Source organism: Ahaetulla prasina, chromosome 3, assembly GCF_028640845.1.
Source record: "Ahaetulla prasina isolate Xishuangbanna chromosome 3, ASM2864084v1, whole genome shotgun sequence".
Classification (NCBI taxonomy): domain Eukaryota; kingdom Metazoa; phylum Chordata; class Lepidosauria; order Squamata; family Colubridae; genus Ahaetulla; species Ahaetulla prasina.
The window spans coordinates 165,118,822-165,142,448 of NC_080541.1; the positions used below are offsets into that span (position 1 = coordinate 165,118,822).

Below are 23,627 nucleotides of genomic sequence, written 5' to 3' on the forward strand. Positions count from 1 at the left end.
AAATATATTTACAATTTCCAGGGCATGTCACAACTTTTGAGTACCCTTAATGTTTGGAAATTGAAAGTTTAAAAATTTGGCATGCCCTAAAATTTTTATAGACTCTGGTATGTGTGAACCCAGCCAATTACGGTTCATTTTTTAAAAAGCCATGGCTAGGGTCACATATACTTGGCCATACAATCATGACTAACAGTAGCAACTCAGAATCAGCCACTAAATTAGCATAGTTATAATTCACTTGGTTCATATATCATGGTAATGCATTTCATGTTAAGATTTTCCCAATGGAGAATTCTGAAAACCATCAGGCCTGCGTTATTTTGCTTACTCCCTATGAAGACATCATCCAATTTAGGGCTATATATGTTTGTTTTTGTTGTCTTCTGTCTCAAAATGCTGGTTTTCAGAGTGGCTGGAGGGCAATTGGTTGACATGTAGTCTTGAGGGAAAGGGGCCTCACTACTGGTTGAAATACCTACATTTCATTTTCCTAAGTTCTTAAGTGGACTTGAAGCTTAACCAATTGAAAAGTGATTTGGAGAATATCTCAGTGCTCAAATATTACAGGTAGTCAACTTAAAATAATTCATTTAGTGGTCATTTGGCACTACAATGGCACTGAAAAAAGTGACTTATGGCCATTTTTTCACACTTACAAGTATTGTAGCATTCCCATGATCAAATGATAAAAATTTGCAACCTTCTGACAAGCAAAGTCAATAGGAAAGCCAGATTCACTTAGCAACCATGTTATTAATTTTAACAACTGCAGTGATTCACTTAGCAGTAAGAAAGGACATAAAAATGGGGCAAAACTCACTGGACAACTGGCTTGCATAGCAACAGAAATATGTTCTGTGACCTCATTGTGGTCATAAGCTGAGGCCTACCTGTACTCAATGCTATTTAGCACAAAGACATTTTAGCACCTTTGTGTATATAACGGCTCAATAGGTCAATGGCTCATTGCAATGAGAGCAATTGTTATAGAAAAACAAACAAACGTGTTTATTATTTGAATCACCAGTTTGTGAAAACTTGCACAAATACAGTCTGTACAGTCCTTCTGAGTTTGTAAAACAAGTGTGAACTCTGGAATTACAGACTTATAGAATCAATATGTATTCCATGCTGAATAGCATATAGGGTTAGCCGGTTTATATGCTTTCCAATCCGTGTTTTAACTTTTCTAAGTGGTCTTCCTAGGAATTTTAGCACAGTTACATCGCCTCTCTGCTGCTAAAATTTTGCACGGTGAATGAAAGTTCCTTGTTTTCCTGCTTTAAAAGTAAAAAAGAGTGCCAACAATAAACGTAGGATAAATCAATATTGCTCCAATTTAGCCTGCTGCCTATTTGACCACTAATCTCATCTAATTTAGTGGGTCTAAATAAGAGGTGGCATCTTTGAAATATTCTCCCTTACTGAGTTAGACTCCATGTGACACTTACTGGAGAAAAAATTCTTTGCATAAATCTGCCCTAAAAGGTTCACTTAATCATATTGTTTCACTAGCAGCTGTAGCTTTTGAAGGCCAGAAACCTGACATGTTGAGGAATGGAGAGAGTCTATAAATACAATATTTCTTATTAACTATTGCAGCACAAAATACCATTTACAATCAGGATTATAATGTTGTATAATTCTAGGAGCTTTAAAAATATTTCCATACTGTGAATGTGTATGGGCCTAGCTGGCTATGCTGTTCTCTTCTGATTTATGCCAATCCTATCAAAATGTTTTCTGTCCATTGTTTATATTTTTGTTTTTATATTTGCTTTGAAGAACACAGTCATATAATAGGCAGCGGCAAGTTTGCCACATATCTCTTGAAATCTTTTTTTCTTTATTCAGGTTAAAAGTTAACCTTGTTTTTCTCCTTGAAAGGTTCCTCCAGTTCAGTTGAGATCTATCACAGATCAGCCTGGCTACCAAAGCATTACCACATAAGTCATCAATTACTTGTGAACTCCTGCTACAATACAATTTATCTTAGTTCCTGTGGCATTTTTGTGAACATTTTTTTTCATTAAAGTTCTTCGCTATATTCCTTCTTTGTTTTCCTCATAGACATCATCTCCTTAAGGAACAATAAAAATTAGATTTGTTTGACCTGTAGTAAGGGTTCATACAGACAAGAAGATTTAATTACACTGCTTGCTCTTCCAGACAGCTTTTATGCAATAATTCAGACATCCACACTGTTGCGTTTGTCTAAGGATGGATGCCTGCATAGTAGGACTTACCATTCACTACACATTGCCTTAACTCCCCTGGGAAATCACTTGCTGTGAGATAGCATTAATTAAAAACTTGCATCATTGCCATGTCTTAATTTCTAATGACCTGTGATCTTCTTTTTCATGTCAAGGTTTATAGTACAATTAATCCTACAAGAACATCAATAACGATCCAAATCTTCATGGCTTAATTCACAGACAAAACTTTGTACACAAGAGTTAAGCTTTAAATAGTATGACATTTGAATGTTGCCCTGGATCTATGCAGACATAATCCTTTGGCTTCCCTTCCTTCTCTTCGCTTCCCATTTCTCCTGTCCTAGATTTCTTCTATTTGTCTCTAAAGTATTCCCAGTCCATTTTCTTACTTCCAAAATCCAACATCTCTGCTTATAGTTGCCCTGGCAGTTCGAACCATATTTTCTTGTAACACACTTGCATGTTTCAAACTTGCCCCACACATTTTTATATTGCCAAAAAAGAAAAAAAAGGTGGAACAATAAGTACAAATCAATAATAAATCTTGATGTTTGCTCTTTAGGTCAACTGGGACTTCTATCAACTTCTGAGTTTTTATCTTTCTCCAGACAAACTGTTTTGAAAACATTATCATCTTTGTGCTTATGAATGTTTGCTTCATAGGATGTTTCCTTCACTTGAAATCAAATATGCATTGGGGATATGTACATCTGTATTTTATTTTCCCCCCATGTGTCATACACATTTTATTTTACAATGGTAAGACATGTACATAACTGGGATGCCACTCACTTTAATCAACAGTGTCACAGTGCAACTAATTTCATATCTCTGCTTCTGTCACTTGCAATACTGCATGCTAAAAAGGGGCAGAGAATTAAATATTGGATACTAGTCTAGGAATAGAAGCTAGAGGTCATCATCATGCAGAAGAGACTTTATAACTCTTTTTGACTGCAGAACCCAGGGGTGAAATCCTACCGGTTTGGACCAGTTCAGATGGACCGCTAGGGATTATGGGCATCAGTTCGCCGAACCAGTAGTAATTAACCCTCCTTGGCCCCACCCACGCCCGGCTGGTCACCGCTCACCTCTTCCGGCCACTTGATATTCCACAGAATTCAATGTTAAATGCAGCAGAGAGAATGCTAACTTTTCTCCCTCCATTCACAACGGAGCTGCTGTAGCCTGTCCCTTTAAGGTAGCCCCTAGGAGGGAGGGGGCCAGGAGGGAACCATAAAGGGAGCAACGGCTCCGTTCGGAATGGAGGGAGAAAAGTTGCCATTCTCTCTGCCACAGAATTCAATGTTAAATGCAACAGAGAGAATGCTAACTTTTCTCCCTCCATTCACAATGGAACCTGACCCTTTAAGGTAATCTCCAGGAGGGAGGGGGAGGGGGGAGCATCAGGAATGGAGCCATTTTTGTGAAAGGCAGGAAAAAGGGGAAGGGGATTTTCTTGCCTGTCATCCATTCCTCAATCTCTGCACAGACTGAGGGAAGGATGGTAGGCAGGAATATTCCCCTCCCCATTTTCCTGCCAATCAGGACAAGGAATGGCTGGGGGGGAGGGGCTGGTGAGGAGCCCCTCGATGTGAGTTATGTCGAGTTGACCTCCCCCCCACCCCAACAAGCCATGCCCACAGAACCCGTAGGGGAAATTTTTTAATTTCACCCCTGGCAGAACCATATAAGCATAATTAGAAGCAGGTCATATTGAGATGGGCTGATGTTATAGGCACTCACGCAAGATAGCTGTCCCGGAAAACTTCCCTGTACCAAGAATAACTGGCATAGCATTCCCTGCCAGCCACAAAACAGCTATTTAAATGCTGTCAACATTTCTAGGGAATGCTAAAAACATCCTTGTCATTAAGGATACAGCGAGAGAGAAAAATGGGAATCTTCAGCCTCTCATTCTAATGCAGCCCACAGACTTCAAGCAAGGCATTAAATTAAGGGGAAGTAGAGAAGGATTTAGTAATGAAGATTATCAAAAGGGCTGGAGCACCTTCCCTATGAGGAAATATTGCAATATTTCCAGCTTTTTAATCTAGGAAAGAAGCAAATGAGAAGAAGAGTTACTGAGATGTGCAAAAGTATGCACTGACTGGATGAAGTGGACAAGGAGAAATTGTTTCCCCTTCCAAAAATACCCTACAACCGGAAATCACCCAATGAAATTGAATTCTGGAAGAATGAGGATGGGCAAAAAGATGATGATGATGATGATGATGATGATGGTTCTTGTTGTTGTTCACAGTGCATAATTAAATTTTGGAATTTGCTACCAGGAGATGTGGTGCTGGTTACCAGCTTGGCTGCTCACTGAGTGGGTTTCCTCGTACAGGGTTATAATAGCTGGACCAGGGTCCAATCCAGCAGAACTACTTACATTTTTTGTTCCTCCCCCAAATTCCCTCCTTTCAGATGCAACCAAAGTCACATTAACCAGTAACTAGGAGAATGACTAAGGAAAATTTCCTCTAAATTTTCATTGTCAAGTTGTTCCACTGATTAATTGTTCTGTTAGGAAATTTCTCCTTAATTCTAGGTTGGTTCTCTCCTTGATTAGTTTCCATCCATTGCTTCTTATCGTGCCTTAAAGTGCTGTAGAGATAAGGTTGACTCCTTTGTGGCAGCCCCTTAGATATTGGAACACTGCTATCATGTCAGCCCCTAGTTCCTTCTTTTCATTAACCAATTCCTGCAATTATTCTTCTTATGTTTTAGCCTCCAGTCTCCTACTCATCTTTGTTGCTCTTCTCTGTATTCTTTCTAGCATCTCAATATCATTTTTTTTATATTGTGGTGACCAAAACTGGATTCAGTATCCCAAGTGTGGTCTTACCAAGACATTATAAAATGGTATTAGCACTTCATATGATCTTAATTTTGTTCCTCTGTTAATGCAGCCTAGAACAGCAGCACACTGCTGGCTCATATTGTCCACTAGGACTCCAAATGCCTCTTGCAGTTACTACTATTGAGCCATGTACCACTTATTCTGTACCTGTGCATCTGGTTTTCTTGCTTAAATATACAACCTTACTTTTCTCTCCACTGAATTTCATTTTGTTAGATAGGGCCCAGACTTGAAGTCTGTCAAGAACCTTCTGTATCTTGAGCTTAACTTCTGGAGTTTTGGCTATTCTTGCCAGTTTGATGTTGTCTGCAAATTTGATGAGTTCCCCTTGTATCTCCTCGTCTAAATCACTGATAAAGATATTGAAAAGTACTTGATCTAAGATAGAGCCTTGGGATATTCCACTGTATACTTCCCTCCATTGTAGATGCAGTTCCATTAAGGACTACACTTTGAGTGTGGTTGGGCAGCTAGTTACGAATCCATTGGGTGCGTGATGTATCTTATCAAGTAGTAGATTGTATTTTACTTTATCAAATGGCTTACTGAATGCCAAATAAATTATATCCACAGCTTTTCGCTGATCCACTAATTTTGTCACTTTGTCAAGGAATGCAAGGTTTGTCTGTGGCATGATTTGTTTTTGATAAACCCATGTTGGCTTTTAGTTATGACTTTGTTTGCCTCTAGGTGTTTGCTTGATTATCTTTTCCAGAATTTTTCCAGGTATCGATAATAGGCTCTGTAGGTCTGTAGTTTCCTGGATCCATTTTTCCTCTCTTTTTTTTTGAAGATAACTGTATGGACTTGATGGAAAGGAAAGGAAAGGAAAGGAAAGGAAAGGAAAGGAAAGGAAAGGAAAGGAAAGGAAAGGAAAGAGCTTAAAATGCATTATCTTCATTGTGACATTTTAAAATGTTTTCTTCAAAATCTACCATTCACAGCCTAGTCTCCTTGATACACAAACTGATGGATAATTTTATGTAGACTCAAGACTGGTAGTTTACAAAGAGATCAGCAGACGATGGAAAGTAAGATGAAACAAAGAGAAAATTTTAAAAATTGCAATTCCCCAGCTGGCATTACAATCAAAGTAAGTTCTATGGTTCAGAGAACAGAAAAACAAAATCCAGAATACTGGCTCTTTCATCTGAATATCTCTCTATAAACATAGCCACCCACCTACTCACCCACCACTTAAAACTGAAGTAATTCAAGAGATTTATCTTGAAGTAATGCAGTATCTGTGTGCATTATCTTTGAATCTTGACTGGTTCTCAAGATTGCTTTCAAAGCCAAGAATTTGAAGGGGTGGGTGGGATGAAAGGGATATATGAATACATTCCTTTGATAACATATTTGTCAGTAGTCATCAGTACATCTTTCTGTTTTTACTGTTTTTAAGCCATGGCCAGATCTATAAGCAAGGCCTAGGGCAAAGGGATAATGGTAGAGACTTTCTTCATTTGAACTCAACTCCCAGTGACTATATAGATGTATCAATAGAAGAGAATGTATATATAGTTCAGGATTGAACTGTGAAGTATATAGAAATACAGTATATAGACATATCCATCTAATTTTCTTGCCAATAGTATGGAAGTAACTTGCTTTGTACTATATCAATTGTCCAGCTTAGCCTACAATCCTAGATTTCCTGATGGCATCTTACTCAAGTGGCATCTTGATTTAATTTGACTAGGTCCTCGAAATATTTTTTTCTCAGCTGAGGTTGGCTGGGTGTTGTTACCCACCCTTCATAATAATTTCTATCAAATTTTTACTATTTGATGCAGTTGAGACTTTGGTTGTCCATAAATCATTATCTATCTATCTATCTATCTATCTATCTATCTATCTATCTATCTATCATTTATCTATCTATCTACCTACCTACCTACCTACCTACCATTCAGTATCTTATCTATCATCTATCTATCCATCTTTCTATCTATCTATCTATCTATCTATCTATCTATCTATCTATCTATCTATCTATCTATCATTTATCTATCCATCCATCCATCTAGCTAACTATAGTAGGTACCTTATTCATTATCTGAATTATGAAAAGCAACATATTTTTTAGAAAACTTTATTCTGATCATTAGCTAGCTTAGAAGTGCCATAAAGTAGCATCAAGATCCAGATTCAGTATTTAAATTTTGAACTATCTCTAATGGGCTTTCAAAACATACCATTCCAACATTGCATATACTGCAGGGCTATGCTATATTTTGAGGCTAAATAAAAGCATTCCAAAACACTTCCTTACTTGCTCCAAGAAATTTCTATACTTGTTAAGTAGTCTAGAAACCAGCCTAAACATTTAAAAAAACCCAACCAACCATCCATCCAGGTTTGGAAGGGATGGAAAGTTGAAGCCATCATTCAAATGAAAACTTTGTAAAATTCCTATCAAGAGCTGATACGTGCAATGTGTTCAAAAGTTTGATGTTTCTGTGCTAACAATATTCAAGAAATAACCCAAAGACATCTCTGAGTGCAAACCTTTCACACTCATTAAAAGTGTCCAAAGAGCAGCTCCTCTAGGACAGGGATCTCCAACCTTGGCAACTTTAAGCCCAGAGGACTTCAACTCCCAGAATTCCCCAGCCAGCTTTGCTGGGGAATTCTGGGAGTTGAAGTCGCCAGGCTTAAAGTTGCCAAGGTTGGAGATCCCTGCTCTAGGAGACATACAAATCCATTCAAGACTTTATTAAGAGTAGTGTAAGTGGCAGGCACTTAGAAAAAGAGCACAAAAGAATGAATGAATCCAGCCATGAGAGAAAAGAAAGAGAAACAGCTGTCTTAAATATTCAACACTGGCTTTAAAAAGAAAGAAATCTGTGTTGCTGCCAAGTTGTCCTTCCTACCTCAGAAAGCATTTGGGGTTGAAGGAAGTGTAAACAAATCTTACCATTATATGTAATTAACGTCTGAGTCTAGTTGGTATCCAGATGCTAGAATTGGTTGAACTTGATATGCTACCAACAGTTTTTTTTTTGGGGGGGGGGAATGCGGGAATGATTGTATAAGGAGTCTTTTTAAATGATTCCTTTTGTTATTCAATATGCTCCTTAAAAAGTTCACATGGGGAAAAGCATATCTTTCCATATGGATCATGTCAACTGTATATTTTTTCAAAGGGCACTTCATTCATAGCCTTTATTAGGAACTGCAGGACTGTGAAAGGGAGAATAAGTCAGAGTGGATTTGTGCTATTCTTCTCACACCGAATTTCTGATTTGCAGGATAAAATATTTCATGCAGTCAGAAATTAAGAGGAGCAGGGCTGGATCAGGTCAGCATTCTGTTCCCATAATAAGCAACCCCCAGTTTCTGGAAAACCTATCAGCAAGAAATAGTGCAGTATCATTTTTCTTTTCATAGATTCCCCAGTAACAGTTGATATTAAGAAGCTGATTACTCCAGTCCCGGCATAAATATTGGACAATAATGAAAACTCACCAGTGATAATCTCCACTTATGAATGGGTGTCCGCTCCTTTTTTTCAAAAGCATCCGTACCTTCCACGCATATGCGCGTCCTTCTGTGCAAGCACTTTGCTTGCATGTGCAACTTGCACGCATGTGCATGGCTTAAAAAATATGGTTAAATAGGATGGCATAGCGCTGGGGCGGGTGGGTAGTGGGTGGTGGGTGGGTAGTTGTGGTAGTTGCAACCCTCCCACCCGCAGCTCGCAACTACCAGTTTGCCTGAACTGGTCCAAACCGTCTGAATCCCACCACTGATCCATACTGATAGTTGTCAATAAGGAGTAAATTCTATTTTAACTGTTTGGAGAAGTGCTTCTTTTGATCAGTCTTGTTCGTCCCACCACTAAATGTCAAGAATGCAGTACTGCAAGCTACTTCTGCTAATTTCTGGCTGCGAGCAGTTCGGCAGTTCAAGTCTTAGCAGCTCAAGGTTGACTCAGCCTTCCATCCGTCTGAAGTCATTAAAATGAGGACCCAGTTGGGCGCTATATGCTGACTCTATAAACTGCTTAGAGAGGGCTGTAAAAGACACTGTAAAAGTCTCAGTGCTGTTGCTGTTATAACCTTTTCTCCTGCAAAAGGTTCTCAACCCTTGATCTTCTGATTATTTTTTCTGTACATTTCAGCTTAGTATTGTGCTTTTTGAGCTAGGATTAGATTTTGCACGTCATATTCCAAGTATGATTGAACCCCAGATTTATTATAAAGATGCAATGAGTTTGATGATGTAATTTTCTATTCATTGATTGATTAGGGTCCAGACTTTTGAGTATCCTGTCAAGCAGAGCATGTTGACACCCATTGTAGTGATGAGTAACCATCCCTGTGTGCATTCAGCACTTTTGCATGGATGGACTTCTCATTTATCCCTTGCTCGCAGAGCATTTCTGGAGAAATGAGAAAAGGCTCCATAACAGAACATACATACTGAGGGACATCACTTGAGGGGTGCAGGTGATTTTAAGAAAAACAAATGTTAATTCTTATTTTTTTTACATTAGGGCTACAATATCCCTTCACAAGACCATATCTGAGATGCAATAACCATTTTTTTACCCTCAAAAACCAGGAGTTGGTGTGGGGAATCAATATCTCCAGTACAATGTACAATGACTGCCTATTCTGATTCATTTTCATGGAGCTTCTTTCTGGAGAAGAATCTTCTCAAACAAAATTCTGGCCTGTAATAGTTTGCTACTTTACATCCACGCAGAACAGGTAGTCCTCGACTTATGACCACAATTTTATTGACCCCAAAAATTATGTTGATAAGTGAGATGGTTGTTAAGTGAGACTTTTGAGTATTAACTATGCTTGTATCCTAAATATAGAAGGGCAAGAAAGAAAAACAGTCCATCTGAATAGAAGTTTAATATACTGAGAACCCTCTAATTCTCAGGCACAAATTTTTATGTTGGTGGAAAAGCAAAGTAAAACAGAAAGTGATATGGAATTAGAGGGAAGAATAAGCAATATAGATAATGGAACAAGGACAAATCTAGGAATGTAAAGTGCTAATGGGTTTTGTATTAATTTTGACAATTGGATGTTTTGGGGCACCAGCTTAATTTCAACTGAGTTTAGTCTTTCTTCAGGAGCAACAAAAGAGAAGAGGGAGGGAGAAATTATTTAATGTACTGCTTAATTGTGTCATTTAAATCCCCATTTCTGAGAAGCTACACTTTAATATACATTTGTGAGAATGAGACTTTCTCAATTCAGTTGAAGTATCCTCACAATAGACAAGCATACACTGGATTGCATTGCTCCTTTTTTTTATAGAAAATCCAGAGGTTGTATCTAAAGTGCAAGCTAAGCAAATATGAATGGACAGGATTTTAGGAACAGCTACCTATCCAGGAAAGAAGAGTAGTCTTTTTCAATGAGATCTTCATTTAAAGTTGCTGTAGCATCTTGTTAATTCATTGTTGGTTGTCTTGCGGTCAGCAGAGAAAGGCAATTTAAATTGCCTTTTAAATTGATGCAATTGATGCAATTAATGACATTTTGATATGTCATTAAAGGGGGAGACAGAGAATCTCTCAACACTGGCATTTTATTTTACAAAGTAGAGTCAGTCATTTAAGCCTGGCATGCTAAAACCCAGGGACAGATTTCAAAACCCGTGGCTACCAGCTCGCTTGTGGGTGTGGGTGTGCAAGTGCACTTGCCACTTCTGTGCATGCGCAGAAGCATCCAGGCGGAACCTTCCGCTGCCACTACTAGTTCACCCGATCCAGGGAGAACCTGTAGCAACCCACCACTGCTAAAAACCTAGCTCTAACCAAGTGAAGAACACTGGATTCTCCAGGGCATCTTGCATAAATCAGTCCTTTGAAATGCAGAGAACGTCATTGCAAGGAGTCCACCCAGTTGCTCAGTTATGTAAATCTATTCCTGTCATCAAATAAAATTGAAGGTAACATTACCTGGAAACCGGAAACCTGGAAATAAAATGATTTATTATTGTTTGAGTAAACTCCATGCACATAAACTCCTTAACCTCGGTGAAGAATCCAGACATTAATAGAGAGCCCCAGATATGGGGGAAGAGCCAGTGCTATTTCGCTTCAGCATCTACCACCGCTATCTAACTGGAGGATAAAGTCCCAGCTGAGGAGCCAAGAAATTACTTTTCCTTAGCTACTAGTTTCCATTTGGGTCTGGGAGAACCAAAAGCATAATCAAATCATTCCGCCTCGTTTCTGATGCCCTGTGAGTTCGAAGAGGAAACTTAGGCCATCTAGGCACCAAGGTTAAGCACGTGCTGAGCGCAGAAATTTGAATTAAAGCATTCCAGAAGATGGCTGTGTGATTTCCACTGGAATACATCCAGTGAAGCAGAATTGCTCACCTTCCCTGGATAAATAACTCCAAAGCTAAACCACTTATACTCTTAGATAAACAGTCAGAATCTGCTTTTTAGTTACTTAAATCCATTACAGGTAGTCCTTGACTTAAGACCACAACTCAGCCCAGAATTTATGTTGTTAAGTGAGAAATTTGTTAAGTGAGTTTTGCTCCATTTTATGACTTTTCTTGCCATACTTGTTAAGTGAATCAGTGCAGTTGTTAAATTAGTAACACGGTTAAGTGAACCTGACTTCCCCATTGACGTTGCTTGTCAGAAGATCGCAAAAGATGGTCATATGACTACTGCAACCGTCATAAATATGAACCAGTTGTCAAGCATCTGAATGTAAATCATCTTTCCATGGGAATGCTGCAATGGTTGTAAGGATTAAAATTGGTCAGCAGGTTCTGACCAGTTCTGGAGAACCGGTAGCGGAAATTTTGAGTAGTTCAGAGAACCAGTAGTAAAAATTCTGACTGGCCCTGCTGCCATCTATTCTCTGCTTCCCAAGTCCCAGCCGATGGGGAGGAAATGTGAATTTTGCAATAACCTTCCCCTGGATTAGGGTGAGAATGGAGATTTTACAGCATCCTTCCCATGCCACGCCCACCAAACTATGCCACACCCACCAAGCAACACCCACAGAACCAGTAGTAAAAAAATTTGAAACCCACCACTGGTCATAAGTCACTTTTTTCAGTGCCCTTGTAACTTCGAACGGTCACTAAATGAACTGTTGTAAATCGAGGATTATCTGTATTATAGTTTCCAATTTCTCAGCAACCATATAGATAACCTGCTGCAGACAATTGTGTAACAGTTAGGGTTAGGTATTAAGTATAATGAACTCTATTTGTTTTCTGTTGTGGACTTGGGTTATTTTTTAATCTGTGAGCACTGCTTTGAATAAGCACCACCATCATTTGAATAAAGCACCATATATCTGCTATTGTACATAACAGATCTTTTGACTGAATGTCCTGATATGAGACTGTAACCTTTTTCAGCAACACATTTAATAGATGCACAATAGCAAAGGTGTACCAGAGGAAAACATGAGAAAAGTGGGCTATTTTTTCCTTGTAATTGTTTAATAGGCCCACATTAGTCACCGCAGAATTTGATTCCTTGCACTTGAGTTTTAATCAGATGGATGTGCTTTTCATCGCACACAGCCATAATGACATTCTACAAAGTGCTGTCAAATGCAAGGATGATATTTTGGCGATGAGTTTTAAATGCTCTTTTATAATCTATCCTCTGAAATAACAGAGAAAATGACATATAAGGATCAGTGAACATTAGTTTTCCAACCCCATATGACTTACTTACCCTTTGCCATGCAACCTTTAGCGATACAGTAGAAGAATTGAGGGGAATTTTTTTTTATTGTATATCTCTGTGTATACACAGGAATTTGCGGGGTTTTTTCCACCTGTAAAATAGAGATATTCATGGTTGCCTACAATCCAACTGCCCATGAAGATTTGCTAATGTCCAACGCATTGTACATTTCAATTTTGTTTAGATCACCATTATTTATTTTATTTATTTATTTATTTATTAAATTTTTATACCGCCCTTCTCCCAAAGGACTCAGGGCGGTGTACAGCCAAGATAAAACTCAATATATATACAATTAAAACCAGAATTTAAAACGAAGCAAATTGCAAAAAAGGCCGACATTAAAATTTAAAAATTAAAAAACCCAAGACAATAAAACCCAATTTAAAATAGTAAAAACTATTATGCCAGTCCCGCTTGAATAAATAAATATGTTTTTAGTTCACGGCGAAAGGTCCGAAGATCAGGCACTTGGCGTAAGCAAGGGGGAAGTTCATTCCAGAGCGTCGGAGCTCCAACAGAGAAGGCCCTACTCCTGGGGGAGTACATTTATACATTAAAACAATGTACACAAAATAATGTGAACAGAAAAAAAAATCCTAGAAGTACTGCAGCAGTTCATAAATTGCTGGGAGAGAGCAATAAGTTCAACTATAGGCTAGCCAAATTGCACCCCACACCTAAGCAAGTTGCTCAAGCATCACCGAAAGTTTTTTACGGCAGTCATAAATCTTTTTTAAAAAGTATTCTTATGATTCCCAAAGAACTCTACAATCTGTAGGGGATGCAGTTTTGGAATTTTTGTGTTGCTTGACTGCGATTTCAAGCCGTGCCTTTCCATCGTGCCATGTCAAAAATGAACACTCATGCCGAGCAGTTTATGTCAATTGAGACATCTGCTGCTTATTTGGGTGGCAGATTGGCAAGCCTTTAATATTGTCATATTGATCCAAGACGACAATAAACAGCCAAGTGGCCATGGAAACCACAGTTTATTCTGTTGCTTTATTCCTAAGTATGGGTGTAAATCTGGCAAACACAGACACGTTGGCAACACTAGAAGACAGAGTCTTCTGCTTCTCCGAAGATCAGAAGAAGGCTAGATGAATACAACACTGTTTTCTCCCAAAACATTATCCTTATATTGCCTTTTTAGGTCTCCTTACCCTTCCAGAAGTAAGGAAAGAGTTCTGTTATATTGGTTTTTCGTCCTTCTGGAGGGTTTGCTGAAGGTGCAAAGAAGGGAAGAGTGAAACCAAGGTGATCCGAGTGTGAAGAACTGCATAAATTATTCCCAAGGGAAGGGGAATGCTGCAACATGGAATATGTTTGGAATTTGTGTGCCACAGTTTCCCCCAGTTTTCTTCTATGCATGCATTTGCAGCTTTGCCCCATATTCCTTGACAGAAGCTCAGTGCAGTGGTATTAAGAAAACTCTAGATATTTTTGGTAACTTCCTGGATTCATATTCCATACTCTAGAAAGGGATTATGGTCTAGCTCAGTATTGTGCATGAAGACTGGCAGGAACTCTTCAGAGTTTTCTGATTCAAGTCTTACTCACTCCGGGTAGAAGAACCAGGGATTCAACCTTGGACTTCCTGTATGGAAAGTAGGAGATCTACTACTTAGCTACACCCTTTCTCTCTGTCTTGCAAGCACACTTGAATGTTTTATAGCCTATAGCCGTCATGGCAAACCTATGGCACATGTGCCAGAGGTGGCATGCAGCGCCCTGATGGCACACAAGCCATCACCCCAGTTTAGGTCCGCTGCGCATGCACTTGTGCCTCCCGCCGACGAGCTGGTCTTTGGGTCTCTGCTGCACATGTGCGGGGGGGATGAAAGGGGCATGTGCGCATGTACAGGGGTGGGGTACATGCACTGGGGCCACACATGCATTGTATTTGGAGGGGGGGTTCGTGCATGTGCACTTTGGGCACTCGGTTCAGAAAAGGTTAGTCATTACTGGTCTATAGGGAACATTATTTGTAGTGGGGGAAGGTAGGGAGGGAGGGAGAAGTTGGCAGGTCAACCTGGAGCCCAGTATAATGGCTAGAAGTTTGAAGAGTGCAAATTCAAGGAAACTTAAATCAATGTTTGATATAAGTCTTGAATTGGTGACAAACAATAAATGATGTTTAACTAAATGTCAATGTTTCGACTGACAAACCCAATCAAAACAGGCATGGTCAAGACGATCCAATCTCTGAATGCAAAACTTTATTGAGTACATCATTTTGGCACTGAGGAGAGCAAAACCTGATTTAGCTAATTCCCACGCAAACCCACATAATTGAAGTATAGGATTCTCCCTCCCCCTATTAGTGCAGATCACATTGTCCAATTGAATGTCATTGTATTGTTATGAGAAAATGTCTTTGGTTTTGGCAACCACCTGCCAAAGCATCCTTGGTACTCATGCCTTGTCTTCTTGATGTCTGGAGCCTACATTCCATCTCACCCTTCCCTCACCCCTGGCTTCATCAGCAAGCTGAGAAGTGATAATGGTTGCAACAGCAAAAGCACACTTCGAACTTGACACTAAGATTACATAGAGATGTTCCCACTTAGTCAAAAGGCAGCTCAAGGAATTTCTAGCCATGATCACGATTTTGGAGGAAAAATAAATGTAAGAAGTCAAGAAATACTATCTTTGGTTCTCATTATCTATTGAATCTGAAATTCAAAATTTTTCCCTACTGGTTCTGTGGGCATAGCTTGGTGGGTGTGGCTTGTGGGGGGGTGTCATGTGACTGGGTGCACATGGCCAATTCCACATCACTCACATCAAGGGGCGCCTCACCCAGCCCCTCTCCTCCCAGCCACTCCTTGTCCTGAATGGCAGGAAAATGGGGAGGGGAATTTTCCTGCCTACCATCCTTCCCTCAGTCTGTGCTGAGCTTCAGGAATGGATGACAGGCAGGAAAACCCCCTCCCCATTTTCCTGCCTTTCATGAAAACAGCTCCATTGTGAGCCTTCAGCATTGCAATCCTGGGATATGCTGAAGGCTCGGAATGCCTCTGCTTTAGCGCAGAATGACTTTTGCCCATCTCTTCCTTGCTGCGGCGCTTCTGCCTGTTGGGCCACTTTCCAAAACGCAGCTCTGCAGCCAGCCGCTTTGCTTTTCCCCTCTTTTTCCTCATGGGAGGCTTGCATGGTAGCACCAGCAGAAAGTGGAGGCAGAGGCGATCCCAATGCACAGGCCCCTTTGTCCCACTGTCTCTTGGCTTGCCTGCAGCTGCACAAAACAAGCACCAGCATCGGGCATCTGGATTGCCTGCCTTCCCCATGCCGGTGCCGGTGCCGCTGCACAAGCCTCCTGTGAGCTTCCCAGAAAGAGGGAAAAAGCAAAGCAGCTGGCTGCAGAGCTGCTGGCTTCGGGGAAGCGGCTCAACAAGCATAACTGCTATGCCCAGAAAGAGAAGGGCAAGAGGGGTCAATGGGCTGCAGAGGCAAAGGCGAGCTCTGGGGCGGCAGTGGTGCTCCGGGAAAGAGGGCAGATGTCCCGGGGCTGCACATGCAGTGCTGCCACCAACGCCCCTCTCAGCCCCATCGCAGCAACTGCGTCTCCCCCAAAGACCACCTGCCCACCACTGGCCAGCCAGGCCAGAAGTGGTACATCTTCCATCAAGGGCTGGATGTGGGACTGGACCTCGGAAGGCAAGCGGGCATGGGGGACTTATGGGAAGGCCATGTGGAAGGCAAGCAAGCATGGCAGGGCCGCAGGGAAGGGAGTAGGCTGCTAGCTCCCTTCAACACGGCCAGGCAGTCCCGACATGCTTGCTTGCCTGCCTTCCACACAACCTTCCCAGCGGTCCCTGTGGCCATCTTGTGAAGGGAGGCAAGCGCCTGGGCGAGTGGGTGAATGTAGGAGGGGCCAGCCAGGGGTACACATGTGCTTGCACCCTCTGCGCATGCGCATGGGGTGCACATGTACAGAGGTTCAAAAAAACAGGTTACTTCCTGGTTAAAACCAGGGAGTAATGACATCTGGGCTGGTGGGCGGAGCCTTGTGCTGCTGCCGCTACCAGTTCTCTGAACCACACGCCGCCATCGCTACTGGTTTGTCCGAACCAGTAGCATTTCACTCCTGCCCTCTAGCTAATACATACAAAATTTGATATTTTTCAAAGCACTACACTAATTTCTGAGCAACACATGCCAAACTGCCTCAAGCAGTACCAATTGAATGAAGTTTGGCTTCTATTTGTTACTGCCCAATTAACTGTACCAAAACCTTTAATTGCTGAGATGTTATGGTATTTTTAAACTCTGGATTTGCTTCACATCAGGGAATATATTTTTAACCAAAACTTTCTTTTCCAGGCAAATGTGCAACATGTCAGCAATTGCTGGGAGGGTCTAGAAATGGTAAAAACACTTGAGAATCAGGCCCAGGCCTTTTGTCTTAAAGAGCCAAAATAGCAAGTACAGTATCTATTTTGCTTCTTATCTTCTTGAAGAGCTAGAGCTGTGTCTTTCAACCTTGCTTCAACTCCAGAACATTGGAAGGGGAATTCTGGGAATTGAAGTCCACACATTTTAAAATTGGCAAGGTTGAAAAACACCAAACTAGAGGCCAGCTCCTTTCTTGTAAAAATAAAAGCTAGAAATCTGAGTATTGTGGCTTGCCCCATATTATGCCCCATAATGCCAAGTGTTCGAATGACTCGTAGTATGAAATTTTTGCCTACAGGGAATGTTGCTGGTATCAATAAGCTAATTAAACAATTCTGCCTCTTTCTCTGGGTTAATATTTTTCTAAAGACATTTGGAGCTATTGTTCAGGTAGTTCAGGCAAGCTTTTACGTTGAACTGAATGTTTGATTTCACTTACAGTGAGACCATACATATGTTGGAAAGCCATATTTTTTGCTTAGAACTATCTGGCACCTTACTTCATGCAAAGATGTGCGTTTCACACAAACAAGTTATATGTTTTATTGATCAAGAGTACAGACTGTGCTCCAGCCTCTTGCTTCTGCAAGAGCAATCATAAATAATATTCTTGTCAAAACAAGTCCCGAGATACTGTCATCATGAGAAATTACAAGTTTCCTTGATATGAACTCTAACATCTGATTTGGAAATAATATATGTAGTTCAGTGAGGAGGTATGCAAAAGACTGGAGTGAAAGAAGGAAAGTGATCCATAAAGTAGGAAAGAAATAGGATTGTTTAGTACTGATTTTAGGTCAGATTCACGTGTAAACCCTAAACAAAATGTTAGTCTTGATAGAGTACAGCATATACATTATTTATTATTTTGATTTTTAAAGCCAGCCAAATTCATCAGAAATTTGCGAGGGTATCTCACAACTTAAAAAATAGAACCATGGTGCTCTACATTAAACCAGAATTATTAAAAGACCATCATAAAGAAGGACCAAACATATACAAGTAATCCTCAACCTACGACTGCAACTGAGTCCAAATTTTTTGTTGCTAAGCACGGAAGTTGTTAAGTGAGTTAAGTGAGCCTCATTTTACAACCTTTTTTTTGTCACAATGGTTAAATGAAACACTGCAGTTGTTAAATGAATTGTGCGGTTGTTAAGTGAATCTGTCTTCCCCCATTGACTTTGCTTGTTGGAAGGCGGCTGGGAAGGTTACAACGGTGACGACCTAACCCATGGATAGTGCAACTGTCATAAATACATGCCAGTTGCCAAGCGCCCAAATTTTGATCATGTGACCTTGGGGATTTTGCAATGGTCGTAAGTTTGAAAAGTGGTCATAAGTCACTTTTTTCAGAGGTGTTGTAACTTTGAACAGTCACTAAATGAGTGGCTGAAAGTTGAGAACTACCCTGTACCATAAATAATCATATAGGTCAAATGGATAGCTGCCCCAGCCTATCCCAGGACTGCGGGGATAGCCATATTTTAAGGCCCTTTTAAAGTATAGCAAGACCAGGGCTCTTTAGTTATCTGGGATGGCAGATATTAAGATAAGTAAAAATGTAAATTCCACTTCTATCTCTGTTCTGTTTCCCTTCCCCAATACTCCCAACAAAGAGTCAGTCAAAGGCCTTATTTTCTAATTTATTTGCATAGATAAATGTTCTGGCCACATCTACCCACGGGCCTGCCAAGTCTCTGGAGATAACGAGGAAATTATAGATAAGGCCAGAATTACTCACGAATATATTCTTCCCTCCATTGATACAGTTTGTCCGCGCAAATTCACTGCTTTGTCCAAGACAAAAAACCAGGAAGTTCCGCCTCCTTTTTATAGTCTCTGCAGATGTCACTGCATGACCATCATTCTTTGGCTTTGTCCCAACGCTTCCTCTGCTGCGTGCGCCGGTCACGTCTGCGCAGTCTTGCATCACTCCAAAACTGTTCTTGGGGCGTTGCCAAATCAGAAGAAGGCCTGGAAGAATCAGGCCTTGCCGGCCCCTCCTCCGCCCTTTGAGTAGGTGCCAGGGAGGGAGAGGGCCCAAGAGAAGCAGGCCTTGCCAGGTCTTCTCCCTCACTTTCTGAATCATCCGAGTCCAGGAGTCCAGGTCCAGGAACCTGGGTCACAACACTCTCATTCCTTGAAAGATAAAATCAAAAATTGTATACTGAAGTAAATACAATATTAAGGCTGCCAGAATCAGTGACAGTTTTGACGTTGCACTTTACTATCCCTTATCAAAAGAATCTTTGGCCACTTAATGAGAAGGAAGGACTCACTGGAGAAAAATCTAATACTGGGAAAGATTGAGAGAAAAGAAGAACGGTACAAAAGAGAACGAGGTGGCTGGATGGAGTCACTGAAGCAGTAGGCATGAGTTTAAATGGACTCCAGAGGATGGTAGAGGACAGGAAGGCCTGGAGGAATGTTGTCCATGGGGTCGCGATGGGTCGGACACGACTTCGCACTAACAACAACAAAAGAATTTGAATAATACATTATATAGTAACCGTAATGAATTCCTTTATCATTTGAGATCAAAGTAATCTATTCTCGGTTTCTTTTTTGAATATCCTAGAATATTTAAATGGTGCCCATTTGATGATTGTCGTATTATACCCATGCTTAAATATCTGAAGTCTCTCACGGGAATGCCGAGTAAGGAAATGTTTCAGAGAAGGAAATAAAATAGCAGCACTGTAAAATAATGCTGTAGGCAAAGGGATAAAAAGCAAGAGAAAATTTCTGTTCTAAATTCCCTTTAACAGTTGCTCAATCCAGTTGAATTCTCACCAGCAAAATCAGTCCCAACAGGAAATTCACGCAATACATGTAAATAATCCCTTGGCTTGGAACGATATTGCACGAACAGCATGCTTGCCCTCTACAATCGAATCAGCTTGTGGCAATATTAAAGGAGATACATTTAGAGGCTTTTCAGTTTACTTGAGCATTCACAATGCATGTTAAAATTAGAACACATTAGAATTGTTTTTAGGTTTCCTGAGTTTTTGCTAGTTTAGGACTTGCCTCAAAATGCCAACCAATCACGGTTTGTTGTTATCTCCAGGCTGGCCAACAGCTGAATATTCTGCTTCCTGAGCTTCCATGGAACTGACTTAATATCCTTCATCAGCCCACCCCAAATAATTCACAGTTATTTGGGGGGGTGGCAAGGGAAGACTCATTGTCAAATGTGTAAACAGTTGCTTCACACACTTTCTGAGTGTATATATGCTGATCGTGGTGAGAAGCTAGAATCAAAATGCAAATGGTGGACTATGGAGATAACTTGGCATCTGAAAGTCCCACTCCCTGAATAGTTGTGGCAAGAGATTACCAATATTGGAGGTTGAGAAGGAAGACCACTTCCAGAAAATGTATACACAAGCAGTCAGAAATGGAACGTTACCTAAACAAGATGTTAAATTTCTAAAGAGGTAGTAGAAAGGAAAGAAAGAAAATTAACATGGAAAGCTGACATGGATGAACTTCCAAAAGGAACACAAATGATGCCGGTGAATTTTAAAGCAAACTCAATTTTTCTTCAGAAGGGCTTGGAAAACCTTTTGGTCCTACGCAGAGAGAAAGAAAAACTCTTTGACAGAGTTGCCATGTTGCAGCACAGCAGGCAAAGTCGTATTTTCAGCACTTAGTATTCAGTTCGATTGCAAAGCAGTTTTTTTTCAGATCTACAATCTACAAACCTGTTGATATATTGTTTAGATATATTGTAAGGGATATTTTTTTATACACCAGCTTGCATTGTCAAGATGTATTCACCACAGAACATAGAAGACATAGATAGCTGATAAAAGTATGCATTTGTCATTGGCAGTTTATGAGGAAAATGAATTTTCATATAACGTGGCCAGAGCCAGTTTGGTGTAGTGGTTAAGGCACAAGGCTAGAAGACTGTGAGTGCACAAAAGCAGCTAGGTAATCTTGGGCCTGTCACTCATATCTCTGCCCTAGGAAAGAGGCAAAGGCAAACCACTTACCAAGAAAACTCCAGTCAAATAACAGTAACAGAGTTGGAAGGGACCTTGGAGGTCATCTAGTCCAACCCCCTGCTGACGCAGGAGACCTTTACTAGGGATTCGAACCGCCACACTGCCGACCTTTCTGCCCGACAAGCTCAGTATCTTAGTCACCTAGTCAGGCTTGTCCAGGCAGTTGCCAGGAACAAGATGATTCAAAAGTACCAAAAAAAAAGGGGGGGGGTTATATTTATACAGTATTTTTCCTAATTATTCCACATTGGATTTTCATTTTTAAATTTATTAGGAAAGCAAGAATTAGCAATTTTTTTTTTAATACTTAAGAATTTCACGGAAGTCCTCAATTTTGAACTGTATAATAATTTATCTCTTAAAACTTTAACCCAGCTTCTTAGGCTTGTTGTTATATCGGCAAGCACAGCACTCAACAATTACTGACAGCAGGTTGTCCAACTGTTCCTAGACAGTCTGTGAAAAACCATCACCTCCTCTTTGGCTTTGGCTTCTGCTCTGCTGACATCTGTTGCAGAAAGGGAATTCACCACACCCTTGTGTCAGCCTGCAAACACTCAAATCCCAGGAGAAAGCTTATTAAAGGGAGGGACCGCAGCCTTTTAAATTCCTAGGCACTTTTTTCTCATTTTCTTTTTTAGCCTGAAGGTCAACAACAAAAACAAAAGCCACACTGCAGCCCAGAGAATGAAATATATTTCAGCCCTGGGGATAAAGAGATTTCTTCCAGGAAAACCAGTTTGTCTTTCAGCTCAAGTCAGGGATGATTGTCTTGCTGCAAAGTGCATATTTTGCAGGCAAGAAGCCCCTTTAATATTTAATATTCGAACTTTAAATATTTCAAGATCAGGCTGGAAGAGAAGCTCTGTCAGTCAGGCTTGACAGTAGGGATCAAAATCGATTAAAGGTAGATATCTTGTTTCTGGAGGATCACATGCAGCCCACAAAGCAATTGTAACCAATCTTGCTGAAAGTTCAGTGGTCTGATTGCTATCATAGCCAGACGGCAAACACAGAAAAACAACAGAACACAGGTAGTCCTTGACTTACAACCATACATTTGAAATGGCGATGAAAGTTAAAAAAAAAGTGATTTACAACCAGTTCTCACACTTATGAACATCCCCAGTGTCAAGTGATCAAAATTTGAGCGCTTGGCAACTGGGATGCAATTACGAGGGTTACAGCATCCAGAGTCATGTGATCGCCATTTTCAGACTTCCCAGCCACCTCCTGACAAGCACTGTCAATAAAGCCAGATTTGCTTAATAAACACGATGATTCATTTAACAACTGCAGTGATTTGGTTAAGAACCATGCCCCCTTCTCCCAAAAAGGTCATAAAAATCAGCCACAACTCATTTAACAACCGTCCTGTTTAGCAATGAAAATTCTTGTCTCAGTTGTGATTGTAAGTCAAGGATTACCTATATACCCAAGGAATAGGCTATATATACATCTTAGAAACAAGGATACATCTAAAATGGTGCAGCAAAATCAAGAGAGAAATAGAAAATCCCAGCCCATTTAGTTGCGGCCCTAAAGAAATGGTAAATATGGAACTGGTCACTAAATGATTGCCTACCTCTGTCCTCTTTCACTATGAGGCAGCTCCCTACACATTTTTATCTATAACCATTTTATAATTGCACTTTTAATATAATGCTATAACCAGCATGCACATTCTAAGATATCCTACAAGTGGGAAGGAGCAGAATCATACTATGCTTCATCACCAACTCTATTACAAAATAGAAACAATGACACAGAAAGTCACACATGCAATGTCCAACAAGAATCAAAAAAGTATGTAAATAAAACTCTTCCCCTTTGTAACTAATCGTGATCTCTTGCCCTACACATTTATACATAGAAGCCATGGAGCTGCAAAAATCCAGATATTGGGAAAAGAATAACTGATCAGTTTGGCTCTCCCTAAAATTTGTCAATGTATTCACAGGAAAAAGGCTAAGATCTCAGTCAGGCCCAGGCCTCCCCATCCAATTTTTCCTACCTTTCAGGCCTGTTTCCTGCTGTTTGTCAAATGAATCATGTAAGCTTGCCAAATAGCACTTGTGAAAATGCCTTTGCATTGCACACACTGTTGATGTATGTTCAGCATTAGTGAATAGCTGGAATAATGGTGCTCCCTCCCTTGCTCATTGCATGGAGGAAGAAAAAAGACAGGTATATCCTTTTTCAGCCTGGAAATCCCATGGCAGAAAACCCTGCCTCTTAAAATTATGCAGCCTGTAAAACCAGTTCTGTTGGACAGATAATGTGGCAGGACCATTCAGGAGTATTAATAGCCGTAGCAAATACCTTAATTTTGTAAAAACAAGAGAGGTTTTAAACCATCTTATTTAAACCATTTAACAACTACAAACTCTTAACAGAGAGACAGACAGGATAGATAGATTCCAA

At 40.3% G+C, this 23,627-nt stretch overlaps 1 protein-coding gene across 2 annotated transcripts in view; it reads right to left on the reverse strand.

Annotated features, from left to right (window-relative positions):
• FGGY (FGGY carbohydrate kinase domain containing) overlaps positions 1–23,424 on the reverse strand; it is a 195,157-nt gene extending 171,733 nt beyond the window's left edge. The window contains exons 1-2 of one of the 2 annotated variants that reach the window (XM_058174690.1): positions 23,218–23,424; positions 18,932–19,329 (exon numbers count right to left, since the gene is read on the reverse strand). In XM_058174690.1, coding sequence (XP_058030673.1) covers positions 18,932–18,951 — 20 coding nt within the window. In that variant the 5' untranslated portion in view covers positions 18,952–19,329; positions 23,218–23,424. The remainder of the gene's footprint in view (positions 1–18,931; positions 19,330–23,217) is intronic. The other variant, XM_058174693.1, reaches the window with a different exon arrangement.
• Positions 23,425–23,627: the final 203 nt, after the last annotated feature.